This window comes from Dipodomys merriami, unplaced genomic scaffold (genome assembly GCF_024711535.1).
Source record: "Dipodomys merriami isolate MVZ:Mamm:240054 unplaced genomic scaffold, mDipMer1.0.p SCAF_27, whole genome shotgun sequence".
NCBI classification, from domain to species: domain Eukaryota; kingdom Metazoa; phylum Chordata; class Mammalia; order Rodentia; family Heteromyidae; genus Dipodomys; species Dipodomys merriami.
This window is the reverse complement of record NW_027204159.1, coordinates 14,456,936-14,478,099: the sequence shown is the minus strand read 5'-3', so window position 1 is coordinate 14,478,099 and position 21,164 is coordinate 14,456,936. Positions and strand designations below refer to the sequence as shown.

General features: G+C 42.9%; 1 protein-coding gene across 2 annotated transcripts in view; it reads left to right on the top strand.

The window, feature by feature from the left end:
* Positions 1-21,164, top strand: part of Dpysl3 (dihydropyrimidinase like 3) — a 109,213-nt gene that overhangs the window by 68,977 nt on the left and 19,072 nt on the right. For both annotated transcript variants that reach the window (XM_070036329.1, XM_070036330.1), the window contains exons 2-6: positions 5,388-5,476; positions 9,284-9,468; positions 12,213-12,377; positions 15,763-15,824; positions 16,664-16,744. In XM_070036329.1, coding sequence (XP_069892430.1) covers positions 5,388-5,476; positions 9,284-9,468; positions 12,213-12,377; positions 15,763-15,824; positions 16,664-16,744 — 582 coding nt within the window. The remainder of the gene's footprint in view (positions 1-5,387; positions 5,477-9,283; positions 9,469-12,212; positions 12,378-15,762; positions 15,825-16,663; positions 16,745-21,164) is intronic.

Below are 21,164 nucleotides of genomic sequence, written 5' to 3'. Positions count from 1 at the left end.
TTCTCATAATTTTTAACTTTCCTAATCATTATTATGGTTTCCTAATAAGGGAAAAATATTAGACTTTTTAATCATTCTCTAAGAGCCTTTAACTGGGATTTTTAATTAGATCACTTTATAAGCTACATTGCCACATTCAGACCTTCATGTTAAAGTTTAATGACCTGGTTTTAGAAATAGTGGCTAAAAGTCTCTGAATTCCTTAAATTACTTTCTGAGCACTGGCTAGCAGTTAAAATACACAGATCCGTGTTAAAAAGGGAAGAGACGGCTGTAGGACAGAGCCCTCTGTGGTAAGAGATTGATACAGTCAGCAGTGGTTCAGGGAAATCAGTGTGGTGAAATGAGGCAAGGTCTTAGATTTGCTTCCTGGTCACTAATGTCTGTCACTTGGAGGAAGTCACCCCTGTGTATGTTATTTAGAAGATGGGAACAAGGGTCTTTCTCTAACAAGTCTTAATGTGTGTGTGTGTGTGTATGCATGTGCATGCAACTTGCTTGTGCACACACTGGTCCTGGGGCTTGAATTCAGCCGTTGGGCACTGTCCCTGAGCTTTTGTGTTCAGAGCTACCACTTTATCATTTGAGCCACAGTCTACTTCTGGCATTTTTAGTGCTTAATGGGAGACTAGAGTGTCACAGACTTTCCTCAACTCTGATGTTCTAATCGCAGCCTCCTTCATAGCTAAGATTATAAGGCATAAGCCACAGGCCCTCAGTTTGTTAAGCTTTTAAAAATGATTTAATATACTCTACAATGTGAATGGAATAAAACATATTTATTAGATGTGATTACATGTGCTGAGGTACACACACACATACACACACACACACACACACACACACACACACACACACACACACACACACACACACACACACACACACACACACACACACACACACACACACACACACACACACACACACACACACACCCTATTTCTGGCAGCCACCTTGGAAAATGAATCAGGTATTTGGGTCTATTCTAGACTAGTAAAAGCCAAAGCTCTGAGAGTATAGGCCTTAACTCAGAATCATATGCATAGTTGATTCTCACTTAATGGTGAGAGCAGAACTGGACCCAAGTCTGCCAGTCAGTGGTCTACCACCCTAATGAGCTACAAGAGAGAGGCCCTTGCAGGGCTTAAGACGGAGTCTCCAGCTGATATGTCAAGCATTATTTGAGTACAATTACCTTCCAGATTTCCCCCAGCATGTTTTAGAATATCATCATTCTTTATGAATAACATTACTTGAGAAAGATTAGAATGCTCCAAACTAGACATGGATACTTGGCGACCTAGGTGCCCAGAAGAGAAAATAAAGAGCTCCACAAGCCATACTTGCCATTGAAGAAAACACTTAATCACAGATAGTGAGTTTGTTCATCTTATTTATTTTACAGTTCTACCATGTTTGCATCTAGGAGTTTGGTGCATGCATTCATAGATAAGCACTTTTCTTTAATAACCAGTGATCTTTAGTTCTCTCTAACGTGCAGGTCGTCAATAGTTATCGTACACTCCCTCTCTCAAATCCAGGCTTGCGAAATGCTCTTCACACATGGCTGGTGGGTGATTTGCCTAAGCTAAGCTTCATAGTGGGTCCCCACTGCCTGCTTTCATGGAAAGAGTGAAAAGAAACCTAGTAGGTTTTCAGGGGAAAGGAATACAGAGCATATTGAGGATACCCAAGGGATGGATGCCATTGAGGTCTGTGATCAAGTTTTTTGTATTTCTGACTTCCACAATAAGTAATCATAGCAATAATTATGAATATTTGTAGCCTATGGAGAGGGGTCTCATTGTCCCCCTCTGAAATATGCATCAGGCCTGTCAGTCATCTTTGGGCTTTGTTTAGAGTCTCAGTCATTGGACTAGAAAGAGATTACTTAACTGTCATTTAAGAGGGTGCCATTTGCAATGGTGTTAATTCCACTTGGATCAGCTCACCCCTGTTGTGTGCATGAGCCTTGGACACTTTGGATAAGTTTTTTTCCCCTTGGCTGAGAGTTGATGCTGAAGGAAGTGGTGATCATACCCAGTGGTCCTGGCTAACTGTCCTCAGGCCAATGGGAGTTCACATCTGCCTTAGTTCAGATAGACACTGGCCTCTTTCCAAAAACCAGATAGATAAAGAACATCAGAAAGGCAGTGAGCTATGAGTGGGAACTCTTGGAGGTTACCAAGATTGTTCCATTATGAAGTTTCTATAGGAACTCCATAGGATGGTGGTTTCTGGTACTGGTCTGTGACTTGATGCTGGGCTGGCTGCTGGCTACTTAAGAGCCAAGAATGGATCTTATAAAATACAGATTTGATGGACGAGAGTAGGAGCTGAGAATGGAAATTTTTCTAAAGTCCATACTAGTTTGGAAACACAGACACACAGACAGAATGGTTTCCTGTAATTTTTTAGTACAGTTAAAACACATAATATTTGTCTGAAATTGGCTTCTCTTGTTCATTCATTTTCCTGTAGACAACATAATTTCATTGTTTTTATTATGCTTCATTGTCATGTAGCCTTTATTCATTCATTGGTGTTTTACTGATTTCATTGCTTGGCTATAGTGATTGTTATAGAGAGATGTTAAAAGGGAAGAGGGAAAGAGAAAGTAATGAGAAGTGAAAATAATCAGAATACATTATAGCTGCATGAAAATAGCATAATGAAAACCACTAATACTATTTGTAAGAGGGGAAAAAGAGAGGACAAAGAAAGACAAGAGGTAATTTTTTTTCTTATTTTCATTTTTTAAACTTCTTTTGGTTGCACAAGTATGTTGTCATATAACATGTCCACTTATGTATCCAATGTTCTTGATCAGATTCATCAAAGAGGTGAATATGATCAAAGTATATTATATGTTAGCATGGAAATGTTATATTGAAATCCCTTTGTATAATTTATACTAATAAAAATCATTCAAAGCAGAACAAGACTTTAAATAATAGTAGATGCTTTCTTTTTTTCTTGCACTATACTAGGGCTTGAACTCAGGACCATGTGCTTGCTTAGCTTGCTTTTTCAGCTGGTGCTCTACCATTTGAACCATACTTCTGGCCCCATTTTGTGCTACTTAGTCTGGAGAAAAAAAATCGAAGGGCTTTTCTACCTCAGCTTGTCTTGAACTTTAATCTTCAGATCTTCTTCTCCTGAGTTGCTAGGATTTTAAGTATGAACCATAGGTGTATCTTGTCTATTTCAGTTCTTAAAAATCAAATTTTAGCCAGGCTTTAGTGACTTATGCTTGAAATCCTAGCTATTTTGGAGTCAGAGAAGAGTAGGAACACAATTTGATGCCAGCCTGACAAGAATAATTCCCAAGAGCCCTGTATTTTTAAAAGAAATCTTCTCCCTTGACAATATGGCATGATGAAATTCTTATTATCATGCAATCCTTTGAAAGCAGCAAAAGCTAAGGGGTAATTTCCTCTATCCCACATGGGCCCTGCCTCCACCACCACCATTTTCTGACTCTGTTCACATCCATTTATTTCTGATGAAGAAGTCTGCTGTGCATGGGGCTTCCTTCTTCATAAAAGTATGCCTCTTGGAAAGCTATATTCTTAAACAGCAGTCAGGGAAGGTATGTGAAAGGAATGGTGGTGTTGACTGGTTCTGACTATGAAGTCTTCTGATCCCTTGAACACTGCAGTCAAACCACAATAGTGCCATCCAGAGCGGCCTTTGCTACACAGACTGCCACTGCTCTAATTATCATTCTTCACTGGGTCTCAGTGTAATTTCATCCAAACCGAAGTGACTACCAAGCATAGCATCAGCAGCCTCCCTGCCTCTGCAGCCTCGACTCATGCTCCGTTCCTTGTTGAACCCCAAACTCCTCCACATTGGCCTCTCTCAGTTTTCAAAGAAGCAAAATTTGTTCCTACCTCAGGGCTCTGCAGCTGCCATTTCTTCTGGGTGCACTTGTACACCTCCACCCCCACAGAAATGGCTTTGCCCTGAGAAGATCTTCTGTGGCTCCTGTGTGACAATCATCTCCTCGTTCTCTTATACTCTGACACACAGAACAAGTTTACATGGTTTTGTTTTGTTCCCTCCCTCTTCCTCTCATCCCTTCTCTTCCCTTCCCTTCCCTTCCCTTGCCTTCCCTTGCCTTCCCTTGCCTTCCCTTGCCTTCCCTTGCCTTCCCTTGCCTTCCCTTCCCTTCCCTTCCCTTCCCTTCCCTTCCCTTCCCTTCCCTTCCCTTCCCTTCCCTTCCCTTCCTTTCCCTTGCCTTCCCTTCCCTTGCCTTCCCTTGCCTTTCTGCTCCTTCCTTGTAAATACTGAATCATTGGTTGTTGCATTAGTGGATGGATGGAGACCATGATGTGCCTAGTTTTGCTACCCACTGTAGCTGGATGACAGTGAATCCAAGTGTTCTCACTGAGATGGAGTTTTAAGCATTTTTCTGCCCAAGTTGGCCTCCAATGCTATATTCCTAATTCAGATATTCTATGTAGCTAGAACATACCATCTAGCAGAAGGAATGTGTGAGAAAGGGTCTTGTGAACTTATTGTGCCCAGGCTCATTCAAACCTTGGTTTTTCTAATCTCAGCCTTTGACAAAGGTAAGATTATGAGCTACTATGCCTAGCCAATCTACCTCTTTATTCGTGCAGTAGCTCCACTGATCTAGGATCTTGGAAATCTTTTTCTTTCCCCAAACTCTACAAGACTTCATCTTTCAAGGCGTTAATGGATTCCCTAGTCCAAGCCCCATGCATTTAATGAAATCTGTGATCTTTAGAACAGACACTGATTTGCTCCTCTTGTGGCATATACAACATACATATTTTTTGTTAACAACCTTGGGGTAGATTTTCATTGTTTCCAGTTAAATCCATCATCAAAATTTCATCTGTTAAAATTTCTTGAAAAGCTCTTTTTTTCTCTTAATGAAAGCAATGAAGAAATGCATTTAGCAAATGTGAGAAGTATTGAGTATAATAGTAATACATTAACCTGAAGAATTTCTCACCCTGATTTAAATTCTATAGTTTGTCTTTTTTTCCATCTGGTGATTTGCTTATACCTTTTGCAACATTGTGTAATATATACTACATATATATTTTACATGTTACATATATATCCTAAATGTATTAACTTAATATAAGCTAAACATATTATTCTTATAAAAGCCTGTGCCTATGATAGATTGCGAAGTAAGAAGTGAAACAGTGTACTTATTTGAATTAAGGACAAAGATATCTGCATTTTTAACAAAGGCAACTGGTTCCTATGCCAAGTGCATGAAGCACGTAGTGGTCTTTATTAATGTGTCTGTGCTAGATATGAACAGCAGAAAGCTTGGCTACACCTTGGCCGGTCATTCTTCTCTACTCGTGACCGTAATTCCTGTTTTCTTTCTTTTCCAGAGTGACCGTCTCCTCATCAAGGGAGGCAGAATCGTCAACGATGACCAGTCCTTTTATGCTGATATTTACATGGAGGATGGCTTGATAAAGTATGTATTTGGAACCTTTCTCTTTCCTGTTTTTACTTCTTCTACATTAGGGATCTAGAGAGAAGCCTGGATTGTGTGAAAGAAGTGGAAAGCCTGAACTCAGTCAAGAGAATGACACTGAGGCCCCTTTGTGCCAGTGTATTGATGGCCTTTCCATGCTGACCTTAAGGATATTGACAAACATACACAAATTACAGTACCATAAAAACAACAAGACGTGTCAAAGGTATCAAAAGAGTTGAAAACAGGATAGAAAGAAAGACATTTACAAATAAGACTTAGAATAGAAAAGGTATTTAAAATGATCCTTGGAAAAAGGGTAAGGACTCAGAGAAGGACAGGGCAAGATCAGACACGCATGATTTCCAAACAGATCCACCAGGGATGCATGATTTCTTTATGAAATGGCTTGCCTCTAAGAAGCACTGATGGTTACTTACATAGTGAATCACAAGAGAGGATTTGTTTCACAGAGTTTCTAAAATCATGTATAACAAGATGCACCATCACATAGATAAAATGGCTTGGGATCTGGGGTATCTAATGCATCCTCTTAACCCTCTGGGAAGTCATGGTTTGATTTTAATATTGTTCAGCTTCATTGGCTATTTTGAGATTCTAGCTATAAAAATTTCTTTTTGCTTCTATTGGAAAACATGGCTAACATATAATTTTCTATAGGCATATGTTCTTTATAGGGTCCCAAGTATCCCCATTCATGTTCTCAGAATATTGTGTACAGCCACTCTGATACAGCTATCCCCCTTTGAGAGCAAGGACCATATCTTCTGCCTCTCCGTATCCCTAGCACATAACACACATGGATTTGATAAGACCTAGCTTTCACTGAGTGCATGCCAGACATTGTATTAAACATTTTCATGCTTTATCTCAATTAATCTACCAGCAACCTTGTGAAATATGTACTACTCTTACTCTCTTTTCTCAGATGAGGTGGAGGAGACACACAAAGAATAGAGAAATTAGTAATGGTGAGCATATTAATAAGACATGTGAAATGAAGAATGAGTGAATGAGCACATTTAAGAGCACAGATATTCCTTCATAGCTTTCTTGCCAATTTACATCATTAATTTTCCATATCAATAGTAGGAGAAATAAAAATAATAAGTAAGTGAAACCATATAATAATTTATTCAAGGCACAATCATCTATACTTTTCTATTGCTGAAAGTGCTTATATCTCATTGGAAATATAAGTTCCTTCACTCATGGACTTGAATAATAGATTTTTTAAGTACCTATTACTTCCTTTTAGTTCCTGAGCTCATGACAGTCACCACTGTTGAGCACAGAATTGGTGTTGACATCAATGCAGAATCCATCTCACACAGCGCTCCAGCCAGGAAGCCACTCACAGTGGAGTATATGAGATGAATCTTTTTGCCATGCTTATTAGAAGGACTGGAAGTTTGTGTGCCAAGAATGTTATAGACAACAATTTCCATCCATTTTCTCTACTGATGGTGCGGAGAAAGTTGGGTAAACATGATTGTCACCAAATCCTCATGTTTTATGTATGTTCCCAACTCACAGAGCATTAAAACAGAAACACCTCCTCCAATTATTCCACAAGTTGGCTTGTCTGTGCATACTTACAAAGTGATTTCTATGTTGAAGGAGCTCTCTAAGGAATCAGGCACTGCCTAAGTCATCTTGCTTTCTTCCCTGAGGGAACTTCCAGTCTCTTAGAAGAATGAAGGTGTCTGTTTATGTACAAAGGGCCTGATGTTATCCAAGCATAGCGATAGGTTAAATTCAGAGGAGGGAGAGGACTGGTTATTAATTATTGTAACAGTTGTTGTTTATTGAATACTAATGTGCCTAGCAATATTCTGTGGGTTTAACATAGGTTAACATGTGATCTACACAAGTCTATAGAGGAGCACTTATTACATTTCACAGATGAAAGCATTGAGGGCTGTTGAGGTGAGGTAAGTGGGTATAGTCATATGGGAAGTGATAGCAGAGCCAAAGTTGTTCATCTAGGTAGCTTAAATGCCTAGAACTACTGCACTCTTCAGTACTAGACGTGGCTACCAGCAGCAGGGTGATGAAGGGAGGAGATGGAATGTGATTCTTCAAGGCTGAAGGGTTGAGGTGGCCTCAATGGGTGTGGAGAAGAAAAGGGAAAAGCATTTCTTTTTCAGACTTGGTGCTTAGGCCAGTTTTCAGAATAAAGGAAGCATGTATTCTGCCTGGCATTTCTCCATGGCGTTGGTTCTCCACTTCTCTTAGAGGAAAAACAGCAAAAGTTAAAAAAAAAATTCGGAACAGAGCTGGCCAGTATCTGGAGAGTTGGCCAGATTAGAGTTCCGATCAGCAGCTACATTTTCTCCACAGCATGTTTTGAATAGTGGTATCTTGGAATAGTTCTGTGGTGATGTGGTGAAGTTGAACTCTTTGAGATGTCAGTTTCGTTTCCGAACTTAAGAGTTCAGGAGGCCTGTGGTAGACTTTTTACTTCTCCAAGAGAAATCGTTCTGCCTGAGTGCATACAGGAGGAGAAAATACCTATGCCACTGACAGTAGGAGATATTGAATGATTATGTAGAAGTGCATATGAAATCCATGAAGACAGGATGATGAGGTATTTAACGTAAAAACAAAGGGGCATTGGGTGAGCTGTAAGTAACATCATTCAGGGGAAATTGAATATTTCTTTGGGAGGTCTGCCTTTGAGATATTTGTTGGCTGGCTTCTCTTCTAAGCTGCCCCTAACTTCCTTGAAGGGCTCAGAAACTTCCAGACAGTGTCTTGAGGAGTTTGTCCTCATCACTACCCTTTACTTGAAGCTTCTCCTGAGATGCTGACCACATGAGAAACAGATCCAAAGGCATCTTCACCTTTGCTTTCTCCTTGCAAATCTGCTGTGAGACATGGCTGACTGATAAATTCGGGGGAAGGGAGAATTGGGAGTGAAGACTGAAGTGGAAATTGGCCCAGAGTGAATGATCTGCTTTAATAATGATTATTATTATTATTATTATTTGTGTGTGTGTGTGTGTGTATGTGCTGGTCCTAGGGCTTGAACTCAGGGCCTGGGTGCCGTTCTTATGTTTTATTTTGTTTTTCCTTAAGGCTAGCACCTTACCACTTGAGCCACAGCTCTACTGCCAGCTGTTTTGGGTGGTTAACTAGAAATAAGAGTCTCACAGACTTTCTTACCCAGGCTGGCTTCAAACTACAATCCTCAGATCTCAGCTTCCTGAGTAGCTAGGATTACAGGTGTGAGCCAACTGGTGCCTAGCAATTAAAAAATAATTAAACACACACACTGTATTGTAGATATCTTCAAACCACAGGTTACACTAGGAAGCCAGGACCCACATCCCATATAAGAGCATTTTGCATCAATACAAACGTACATACATGTACCTATTTTGTTGGTGGTGGTTTTAGGGCTTGAACTCAGGGCCTGGGCATTATCCCTGAGCATTTTGGAGCCTCTTTGTGCTCAAGGCTAGTGCTCTACCCCTTGAGCCACAACTCCACTTCTGATTTTTGAATGGCTAATTGGAGATAAAAGTTTCATTAAGACTTTTCTGCCTGGGCTAGCTTTGAACCATGATGCTCAGATCTCAGCCTCCTGAGTAGCTAGGATTATAGGCATGAGCCATCAGTGCCCAGCATACACATACCTTTGTTTAAAGATTGCAGGACATGTGAGTACATTGAGGACATTGTAGAATACCTTAAATATTGCCATGTTTGAAACCTTTATAATACTATATTTGTCCTTGAAGTTATTCATTCTGATTGTCAGCTCTTTCATTGTCTCACCAGGCAAATTGGAGACAACCTGATTGTCCCTGGAGGCGTGAAGACCATAGAGGCCAATGGGAAGATGGTGATCCCTGGAGGCATCGATGTGCACACTCATTTCCAGATGCCCTACAAGGGGATGACCACAGTGGATGACTTCTTCCAGGGCACAAAGGCTGCCCTCGCGGGTGGCACTACCATGATCAGTAAGTCCTCAGGCCTTACACACTCCTGATGCACAGAGTGCATGACTACCATGCCAACTTCAGTGGTTTCAGTGTTACCTTGTATACTTCTCTCATCTTTCTGATAAGATCTCTGAAAAAGCAGGTGGTTCTGAGGAAGTGGATTGCTCCTGGCAGCTGCATGGAGGACATCCACAAGGCTTGTAGCCAGGAAAGCAGCCAAGAGAGAAACAAAAAGTCACAGAGGATAATAATGGAGGCTTGTGGTCCTTAGGAAATTAGTGAGGCTAATGTAAATTGGTGCTATTTGGTTTGCCCTGTATTTTGACCAATTTGTATCTTGAAGATTAGGCAATCTGTGAGAGTGGTTTGTTCTTAAATTTTTTTTAACTTTTGTTTTGTTTCTGGTAACTTGTAATTCCAGAGAAACCTAAGATGTTGCATGCAGTTGGATTTCTGACCCATTAGCATTCCAGAGCAGTCTTTTCAGTCCTGGAGGAATCTCAATGGATTGAGTCCTAGTCCAACTCTGGCCTCAAGCTTGGTTAATTAGAGCACTGTTTATTTAACACACACACACACACACACACACACACACACACACACACACACACACACACACACACACACACACACACACACACACACACACACACACATATTAAGAGAGAGACAAAGAGAGAAGAGCCTGGGCCATATAATTCCTGTCTTGTCTTTCCTTTTGACTGGAGCATTAGCAGGATTTAAGCTTCAGCTAGGTGGCTGCAAAAGGCCTGGTAAACTGTATGAAGGCCATGAAAGGTGTAGTCTAGGGAAGCCAAAGCTTTTCTCCAGCTAATAGAAGGAAGCCAGCTGACTTCTCAACAGCTGCTATTTTGTTCTGTGGCCTCCTGTGTTTGCATTCCCATAGGTGCACTTGAGGTGTCCTTGCCAGAAAGAAGCTGAGGAAATCGATGACCTTGGCTGGGCTGGTTGCCATCTGGGATGGGTATAGATTCCTTGAGATGCATGCTATGCTTGGTTTTGTGGGTTGAGCAGGAGAAAGCAGAGATCCAGTGACAAGAAGGGGTGACAGTAGTGTTTGTGTCCTTGGCATATAATTTAAGAATCCCAGATACTCAAAAAGAAGTGAAGCCTTGCAGTCCCACATCACTGATATTTTTCCATCTTGAAGAAGGATTATATTTGTTTTCTTTGTTAGCTTAATGTTTTACTAAACTATGTGCCATGGATATCTTTTCTCTGATTTATTTTTATCTTACCACCTTCCAAACAGATTCCTAGTGATTGTTTGTGTTTGTTTGTGTTTGTTCCAATACTGAGACTTGAACTCAGAGTGAGGGCATTCTCTTTAGCTTTGTCACTCAAGGCTAGCACTCTGTCACTTGAGTCACACCTCAAGTGGACTTTGCTGCCTAGGCTGGCTACAAATTGCTAGTCCTCATATCTCAGCCTACTGAGTTAGAAGGATTATATGTGTGAGCCATTGGCACCTGATTATTTAGTCATTGTTTTATGAAGACATCACAGCTTACATATTTAACCAATTTCTCTGTTATTATTGAGTTAGGTATGGAACATGTTTTCGTTTGTTTTTCTACTGGCATAGGAGTTTGAACTAAGGACTTCATACTTGTTTTCTTAACTGGCACTGTATTGCTTGAGCTGGTGCAAACTTGTCTGTCTGTAGTCTGATTTTTGTTGTTGTTGTAGAGCTTGCACTCAAGGCCTGGGCCCTGTCCTGAGCTTTATCACCATACGCTAATGCTCTACCACTTTGAGTCACAGAGACACTTCCAGTTTTCTGGGGGTTAATTGTAAATGAGAGTCTCATGGACTTTTCTGTCTGGGCTGTCTTGGAACCATGATCCTCAGATCTCAGCCTCCTGAGTTGCTAGGATTACAGGCATGAGCCACCAGTGCCTGGCTAGTGTGACATTTTGCAGGTTATTTGGGAAATGGAGTTTCACAGACTTTATACCCAAGCTGGCTTTGAATCACGATCCTCCAGGTTTCAGCCACCTGAGCAGCTAGGTTTACAGACATGAACCGTTAATGTTCTTAATATAAATTTCAAAGTTTTTCTCAGGTAAGTCACCTCAACTCATGTTTTGTCTTAGCTGTTTCCTAACTATAGATATGATTATTTTTTAAATATTATCCTCAGTAACAAGAGACACAATATGTTTAGGCCTTAGAGCAACCCGATTCTTGCCAGAGAGCTCACGTGGCACTGAAATCTTTGTCTTGAGTGTCAGATTCAGTTACCTGGTGTCAGCTTTTTCTGAATCATTATGCAGTAGAACTCCATTCTCCTCTGCCTGGCATAGCCATAAACTGCTTTTTCCTCCTTGGGAAGAGAGACCAACTATTACCATAAGCAGTGACTCAGCCCTAGTAATAGCTATGCCTACCAGGTCACTGATGGCTGACAACTTCTGTGCACAGACTGTATGCCAGCCATCAGGGACAGCTTTTTATGTGCATTCCCTCACGAATCTTGCAGCCAACAGATCACACCCTGCTTGGCACCTGCTTTTGGGAGAGGGAACTGAGGCTTAGAGAAACCAGTGATGTGTCCCAAATCCCACAGCCGAGAGGACATGTAAATCCTCAGTGCCCGTCAGCGACCAGAAACACTTTCTAGGTTTAATTTCCTGCTCAGAACACAGAGAGTGTGCAGCCATAGCCAAGCGAGCAGGAGCAGGTCTGGGTAGGGGAATGAAGCCGTGTCTCAGTCATCCATCTCTGCCTCTGCCCTGCAGTTGATCACGTGGTACCCGAGCCTGAGTCCAGCCTGACCGAAGCCTATGAGAAGTGGCGCGAGTGGGCTGATGGCAAGAGCTGCTGCGACTACGCCTTGCACGTGGACATCACCCACTGGAATGACAGCGTCAAGCAGGAAGTGCAGAGCCTCATCAAGGACAAAGGTGAGCATCTGCCCCACCCCAACCTTGTTTCTCCTTGCCTGTCCACCACACCATCAGCTCCCCTTTCAGCTTCCCCTCCCCCGACCTGTTTTTGTTTCTGTCTTGGTTTTGTTTCTGAGACAGGGTCAAAATGTGGAGCCCACGCTAGTTTCCAACTCATGATCTTCCAAGCCTCAGTCTCCCATGGCTGGGATTGCAAGTGTGAGTCACCACGTCCAGCTTGAATCATTTCCCCTGGCGTGTAGTCTGAAACTTGAAGTGTTAGGGGTTCCATTTCATTCCAGGCACTTCATTTATGCAGACTGACTGCCTTCTTACAGGATCCTCAGGAGACAGCAATGGTTAGTCATACTATGCAGATGAGACTCGGAGGGTCAGAATAAGTCCAAGCAGAGTCACTTGGCAGCAGATCTGTCCAACGCCAGTGTATTTTGCTGGTGCACAGTACGGCCCATTTGACAGAGGAAGAAGCTCAGGTTAGGAAAAGTTAACTTTTCATAGGTACAGTGACATGGCTGGCAACATATTAGAAATGTCTAATTCCTGACTTTCTTACTTCTGAAATCAAACCATTACTGTTTCTTTTCATAACAAAAGGCATCCTTAGCAAGGACTCAGACATTCCCAGGAGCAAAGGTGTATTGGTACCCAGGCCTGCAGATCAGGGTGTGAAAATGAGTGACTTTATGGGGTAGAGGCCTCTTGCTAAGAGCATGATTTCTGCCCCATTATCTTCTTAGATTTGCCTGTTCTCTAGCCCTTTCTTTGTTCCAATCACATACTCCCTTAGCCCATACCCCCTCTTTCCCTATGCATGCAATATTTGTACCCTGTGCTCTACACTGTAATGGGCCCTGGGGACTGAGTCTGTTGGGTGTCTCAGGTAAAAGGAAGCTGTCCCAAGAAGAGCAGCAGAATGAATGTCACAGATGAAAAGAGCTGTTATCTAGCAGTCTAGACTAAATGCTTGGGGAATCTGCCCAGCAGTGAGTGCCTGGGCCAGAGGGGAAAGGCTGGTCCCCCGCAGGATGTGTTTGGCTTTCCATACCCCACAAGCCCTGACTGATCATTGCTCACCTGGAATATGAGATAAGATTCCTCTCTTCTGTATCTCCTTTTACTGGGGACATCTCAAATGGGGTGGAAAATTGAATGGCTTTCACAGCCACGTAGAGCCTGGGTCATTCCAGGGATGACAAAGAGGCTTTTGGGAAGAAGTGGGGGGAAACTGCCCTGAGTTGAACCACTCACTCTGGGTAGAAATGGTTTCAAATTATAATGCACTTCTGGCCTGGAACATTGTGGGCTGAGACGGCTCTAATGGTTGGAGACCAAAATTGTCTTCTTTTCCTCAAAATGATTCCATTCCCCGGTCCCACCTATTTATTTTGGGTGAAAATTAAATAGCTCTATTCTCATAAACCCTGATGGTTTAGGTATTTAAGTATAAGCAGAATAATTTTATTTAAATGGAAGAAGCATTCTTTAAACAGCATGTAGAGTTTGATGCCCTTTTATTACAAAAATCATAAAAAAGATTGCTGGGTTAATATGCCCAAATATGACTTTGGACTAAAGTTAAACTGAAGAAATGCTAGAGAATGATAGGAAAGATAGTTTATTTACTATAATGATGATATATGTAGTCAAAAGCACAGATTCAGTGACAAAATAGATGTCAGAATCTGCTGAGTCTCTGAAACATTATTATTTTTTTGTCAGTAGTGAGGTTGGGGCTCTTGCTTGATAGGCAGGTGCTCTACTGTTTGAACCACACCGCTAGTGCAGTTATTTCCCTCTCCCATCCCTGGCTACAAGTTACACAGGTCATTTTCCATATAGTGGATACTGAATAGCATTTGTTCATCCTTCCTCCATCCCTTACAACACCCCTTAAAAAACAAAAATTCAAAGCAAAAACAAACACCACCACCACCAACAACAGCAATAAGAATGAGAACAACAACAATAACAACAGAAAAAAACAAAAACAAAAACATGTTTCCCTTTCCTGAAATACAGACACAGTTTATAAAAATCCTACTTTTTTTTTTTTTTTGGGTCCGGTTGTGGGGCCTGAACTCTGGGCCTGGGCGCTGTTCCTCAGCTCTTCAGCTCAAGGCTAGCATTCTACCACTTGAGCCACAGCGCCACTTCCGGCTTTTTTCTTTTTGCTTATGTGGTGCTGAGGAATCGAACCCAGGGCCTTAGGCATGCAAGGCAAGTGCTCTACCACTGACCCACCTTCCCAGCCCCTAAAAATCCTACTTTTTGGGCTGGGAATGTGGCTTAGTGGTAGAGTGCTTGCCTATGCCTGAAGCCCTGGGTTTGATTCTCCAGTACCACATAAACAGAAAAAACCAGAAGTGATGCTGTGGCTCAAGTGGTAGAGTGCTAGCCTTGAGCAAAAGAAGCTCAGGGTCAGGGCCCAGACCCTGAGTTCAAGCCCCAGGACTGGAAAAAAAAATATTTTTAACTCGTACTTTTAGCTGGGCCCCGATGACACACACCTGTAATCCTTGCATTTCAAGGAGATGTGATCTGGAGGATAGCAGCAGTTTTATATCAGCCTAGGGAAGAAAATGTCCATGAGACTCTATCCTCAGGGCTGGAGGCATGGCTTAAGTGGTAGAGCACCAGCCAAGCAAGCAAGCCAAGGGAAGTCAAGGTTCTTCAGTTCAAACACTTAGTCCTGCTGAAAGAAAAGAAAGCAAGCAAACAAGCAAGCAAGAAAGAAAGAAAGAAAGAGAGAGAGAGAGAACGAAAGAGAAAGAGAGAGAGGAAGGGAGGGGGGAGGGAAGGGAGGAATGAAAAGTAGGAAGGAAAGCTTAGTTTTATTGTCTTCTTTCACCTTTAAGAGAGTGCCCCCTGCACAAGTATAGTGCAGAAGAGCAGACAGTCATCAAATAGTGAAATAACCCCAACTGGGAGATGGAAACATGTCAGTCACCTAAGGTTCTAACAGCCCTGCTTTATGATGTCCCTTCATCCAGTGGTCACAACCACTCTATGAAGTGGGGAATCACTATTGTTCCATTTTCCAGCCACGGACATCAATGCCTGGGGAGGGTAAGTATCCCAAGCTCACTGTAGCTTGTGGCAGATCGAGGCGGCACAGCCCCAGTACATCCACAGAAACACCGTGCCAGGGTGACCATGTCTTCTGGGATGTGAGAAGAGCTCACTGCGTGATAACATCACTTCACTTAGGAACTGTTGATCATGTAGGGCATCAATAGGCACAATCCTGTGCCCAGTTAGGGACTTGGAAATTTCCATTTTTCACTGACAGCCATCCTGGGGGGTAACGAACGTGATAGCAAAGATGGAGTATGGAGTGGTAATGTTATTTTTCTTCTGTTTCCCTTCCTTTCCTGTCTTGCAGGAGTTAACTCCTTCATGGTGTACATGGCCTATAAGGATCTGTATCAAGTGTCCAACACAGAGGTAACAGTCCATTTGTTGTGGGGTTTGGGATATCTGGATGGGTTTCCTCTTGTGTATGACCTTGGCCCTTGTAACATGAGCCGCTGTGGCTGCTGTGGGAGAATTGCTGGGCCCGACTGCTTCCCTGAGCCTTTGCTTTTCACACTGCACCTTTAATGAGGTAGTGGGCAGGGAGCCCATGCAAGGCAGACAAGGAGATAGAGTTTCTGGCCAGCTGCAGCTGGCAGAGGATAAGAGGAAGGTCATACCTGTATCTCCATCTACTGAACAAGTGCCAAATCCCATGTAAGTTTAGTAAGAGAGTGTTGTGCTCTGCCGTTACGTGGGGTGATGGTTCCAGATCACCTCAGACTCTCTCTTTGGATCATGATGACATGTGTTTGTTGAAGATAAATCTCAAGTTAGCAAAGGAATTCAAATTCCCATGCTTCTTGGTTTGGAGGTAAGGGAGACCTGCCTTGAACGGTTCAGAGATATGGGTGTTAGCCTTCGCCAGTCAGTCATGGCGTCCTGGATCACTTGTTGAGGATGCTGAAGCAGTGTCTTAGATCATGGGAAAAGGTTATATGAAAAAATGTATGTCTGAGGCAGAAGCCAGGGGTTGGACCACTGTACACCATCATCCTGTCTAGGAGATATGCCAAGTTCTTTACACAAACAGAATCTCCTAGAGTTTCTTTGGACCACACTCTCTTTTGGACATGCATCTTTGGGTCTGTATTTCAGCCCTCGTCTCTGATTTCACCTGGTTTATTATTCCACTTGGCTTTGGTATTTAGTCTTTAGGGGAGGTGCCTAAGAGGGACTGTGAAGGTGACAAAGATGGATTTCTATTTCAGCTCTATGAGATCTTCACCTGCCTGGGAGAGCTGGGAGCCATTGCTCAAGTCCACGCTGAGAATGGGGATATCATTGCCCAGGTAGTACCCCTCAGTGTGCTGTCTGCGCAGGGCTGGGTCTCTCCCTCACTGCTGTGTCATTCCTTTACTGTCTCTTGAGCTCTTAATACATGCATCACTGTCATGAGTACTTTGTTAAACATTGAATCTCCCCTAAAGAACCCCATGAGTCAGGGGAAGAGGAGCATAGGGTGCAGTAAAGGGAAAGCTACAAGATCCTATGAAACACAAAGAGGTCTGGCCATCCTGGAAAATCACAAAGAGGAGGCTTCCAAATGAGATCTCGCAATGGAAGAATGTCCTACGTGACATTTCTGTTCTAAACCAAAACCCTAAGGCAGCATTTCTCAGAAGCCAGAAATCTGATCCAGGGCTGCAGAACTTATAGCCTTAGATAATAAAGACCAAAAGTCTTGTGGGGATCAGACATCCCACTGGTTTCCTAGAAATGATGTTGAAAATGTGAAGGAAGTGATAAAGTGAGGCCCGAACTGACCCTTTGTAAGCAAGCAGAAATCTCCCAGGATACTTTATGGAATAGATGTTCAGATGTATCTTTGGCAGGATTTTGCTTATCTTAGACATAGTCAGCAGGAAGACTATCAGTAGAGATAGTACAGTGAGCTCCATCACACATTCCTTCAAAGAGTGTATCCTGAGCATTTTGTGCCAGGCACTATGCTGTTTATGTGGGCCCAGAGGGATGCATATCATATCTCACACATGCCTATGCTGTACCTTCCGTCAGAAGGTGTCCAGGACTTGATGACAAGGGTCAAGTAGGGGTGTGGGAGCACCATATAGGCTGACCCTCAACTCAGCCTCCTAATAACGAGGACCATTGGTGAGCACTTACTACTCAGGGGTGGACACTACCAAATACTCTTCCAACCCTTTCAAGATGCCAGTATGAAGCCAGGTGCCAGTAGCTCATGCCTGTATGTGTAGCTACTCAGGAAGCTGTGATCTAAGGATTGCAATTGAGAGTTAACCTCTAAATAATTACCAAACAAGAAAAAGAAAAACCAGGGGCTGGGAAGGTGGCTCCGTGGTAGAACGCTTGCCTTGCATGCATGAGGCCCTGGGTTTGATTCCTCAGCACCACATAAGCAAAAAGAAAAAAAAGCCGGCAGTGGCACTGTGGCTGAAGTGGTAGAGTGCTAGCCTTGAGCTGAAGAGCTGAGGGACAGCGCCCAAGCCCAGAGTTCAGGCCCCACAACCGGACCCCCCCAAAAAAAAAACATAAAAAAAAGAAAAAGAAAAACCAGAAATAGGGGCTGGGAAGGTGGCTCAGTGGTAGAGTGCTTGCCTTGCATGCATGAGGCCCTGGGTTCGATTCCTCAACACCACATAAGCAAAAAGAAAAAAAGCCAGAAGTGGCACTCTGGCTCAAGTGGTAGAGCGCTAGCCTTGAGCTGAAGAGCTGAGGGACAGCGCCCAGGCCCAGAGTTCAGGCCCCACGACCAGACTCCCCCCCCCAAAAAAGAAAAACAGAAATAGAGGTGTGGCTCAAATGGTGTAGTGCCAGCCTTGAGTGAACCGCTAAAGTATAAGCACTACAGCTGTGAGTTCAACTTCCAGTACACACACACACACACACACACACACACACACACACACACACACACACACACACACACACACACACACACACACACACACACACAATGATGTCATTATACTTCCCAATATAGATGAGAAACATCAAGGTTCAGAGGGATGAGATGTCCAGGGATCAAAGCAAACAAGGGGGAGAAGCAGAACTTAGCCCTCAGATGATGCCTCTTGGTGGACACCTTTACCCAAAAACAGTGTATCTGGAACCCCTTCTTCCTTTAGCCTGATCATGCCCCCTAGCAAGGCCTCCCGGACTCCCCATCCATGCAAGACTCCAGCTGTTGTGATTTCAGACTCTGAATATTGTCTGGTGAGTGCGGGAAGTCAGCTAAGTGTGTGCAGTTTTCTCTCACTTAAAAACAAGAAGGATACTTAGTCAAACCCCTGTCACGCCTTCTCCCATATCACTTCTCCCACACTCAGACATCATGAAACCTTTGTTCCACGGAGGGCCCAGTGGCCAGCTCCCAGGGGAAGGCACCCTGCTCTTGTTAGAACTGTCATCCCACCCCTCCTCCAAGTGTTCAGTCAGCCGCTGCCCTGGAAACAAAACTCCCTGTTCCTTATGGACCCAGAGTTTCAGCTCTTAGTGCTTCTTCCCAGATCCTTTCCCCTGTGGCTCCTTAGTCCAGATGCTTCTCTCTTTCCCTTCCACCCCCATTCTTTCTGGCTACCTTGGGAAGATCTGTTCTCAGTCAAGGAAAGGATAAAGGCATGTTTCCATTTGGATGAGTTTCTTGGTGTGTTTATTAAACACAGCTTGAGCTGAAAGATTGTATCACATCATCTAAATGAAGGCAGCTGCTGTACTCTGCACTTTGGACTCAAAAGCAAAAAGAAGACATTTCCTCTGGTTACAAGCCAGGCCAATTTTCATTGAGTGTCCAGCATCTTTCACATTCATTTAAACAACTATCGAACACCTGTGATGGGCCAACCCTTAAAGAGAAAAGTCAAAAAAGATGTGTGAAGCAAGCCTTGATCGGGCTATGACTCCTAACTGTGACATCATTGTTGCTCTGATGAGTGTCTCAGAATGCCCAGCATAGGTGGCGTCAGTGAGCACTGACAGATGATCTAACAGCTGTGGGAACCTCTTAGATCCACAGATGTTCGAAGAAAATGTGTAGTGCGTTGGAGTCACCAGGTTTTCCCAAAGAGCTTCTGATTCCCTAGTTCAGTAGTAGAGTTCAGAAAAGTGTATTTGCAAAATGGATTTCTGTCAAATGTGTTTGGAGACCACTGCTTGAGCTAGCTTTGACCTGTGCATTACCCTGGCACAAGCAGACAGGATAGAGGAGCAAGTTGTTTAAGGCAGAAAATTCTTTAGTCGTAAATGTCAGCCCTTGGAGAGACTGAAGCAATGAAGAGTGGACATTCGTCAAGTTTGGAGGAGATTTTATTGAGTTCATGTTTCATTGCATTGGGGATGGTAAGAATAAAAAATGCAGGTGCTTTGGTTGAAAAACCAGCCTCTCTTTTTTGTGTGTTTTTACTTGCTTCAAGTATGTACCTTTTCATTTTCCTCCTTTTTTGTTTTTTGGGTTTTTTTGGTCAGTCATGAGCCCAAACTCTGGGCCTGGGTGCTGTCCCTCAGCTCTTCAGCTCAAGGCTAGCACTCTACCACTTAAGCTACAGAGCCACTTGTGGATTTTTCTGCATATGTGGTGCTGAGGACTCGAACCCAGGGCCTCATGCATGCAAGGCAATCACTCTACCACTGAGCCACCTTCCCAGCCCTGTCCTCCTTTTTTAGAAATCTGAAATATCAAATATCAAACAACAAAATCCCTAAAGAGTCTTCTTTTTCAGGTGGTATGAATACTTTCATGCTTCACATCCTAGTTGTAAAGTGAATCAGATTTGTTCCATTCCTCTTCTTTCCGGTATTCCCAGGTCACTGGACTGGGCTAGCTGGAGCAGAGATTTAACTTGTCTTAAGACACGTCAGGTTGAATGCCAGGAAATTTGTAGCTATGATGCTTTAGGCTGTCTGCCAGTGCCAGCTAACTCCTGTGTGTGCTCACTGCCCAACCTCCTGCTTCTTCTGAAAGTAGTAAAGAAGTCCAAGGAAATTATCAACAAGCACAAGAGGCAGACTGTTCTTCTCCAATGTCCACAACTTAGTTAAATAGACTTTGGCCAAACACTAACTCAGGGAATGCTGTCGAGAGGCATTATTAATTCACCAATTTAATTCAAAATCTGTATAGGTTAAAAGCCTAAAAATCCAGAGAGACTTATTGAAATGTAGAGTGCTACAAGGTAATCTCTTATTTTTTCTAATTTGGTAGGTCAGAATAGAGCTAGAAATCTGCTTTGCTACTAAAACAGTTCAGGCAGACCAAACTTTGGGGGATCTGGCACTAACTATGAGCTCCCTGGGGTCAGAGACATATTGCTTTAATTCAAGTGTTTAGCCCAGAGCCTGGTGTGACATAGACATTCAGAGCACGTTGTGGAGTAGATGGGTTGAAGTACAAGTTAAACAACTGTATTTTCAGAGTTAGCTGAAAGAAATGAAAAATAAATGACCTGATATAACTTTTGATAGGTAATATAGTCATAAAATGGATGCTCATCACTAAATGGATTTTGGAACCAGACATTGTAATCCTGGCTATTCAGGAGGCTGAGATCTGAGGAACACAGTTCGAAACCATCCTGGGCAGAAAAGTTCATGAGACTCATTTATCTCTAAGCAGCAAAAAGCCAGAAGAGGTCATATGGCTCAAGTGATAGAGTACCACAACCTTGTAGGAACAAACTAAGTGAAAGTGCCCTGAGTATAAGCTCAAGTACTGATGCACACTACGCATGTGTG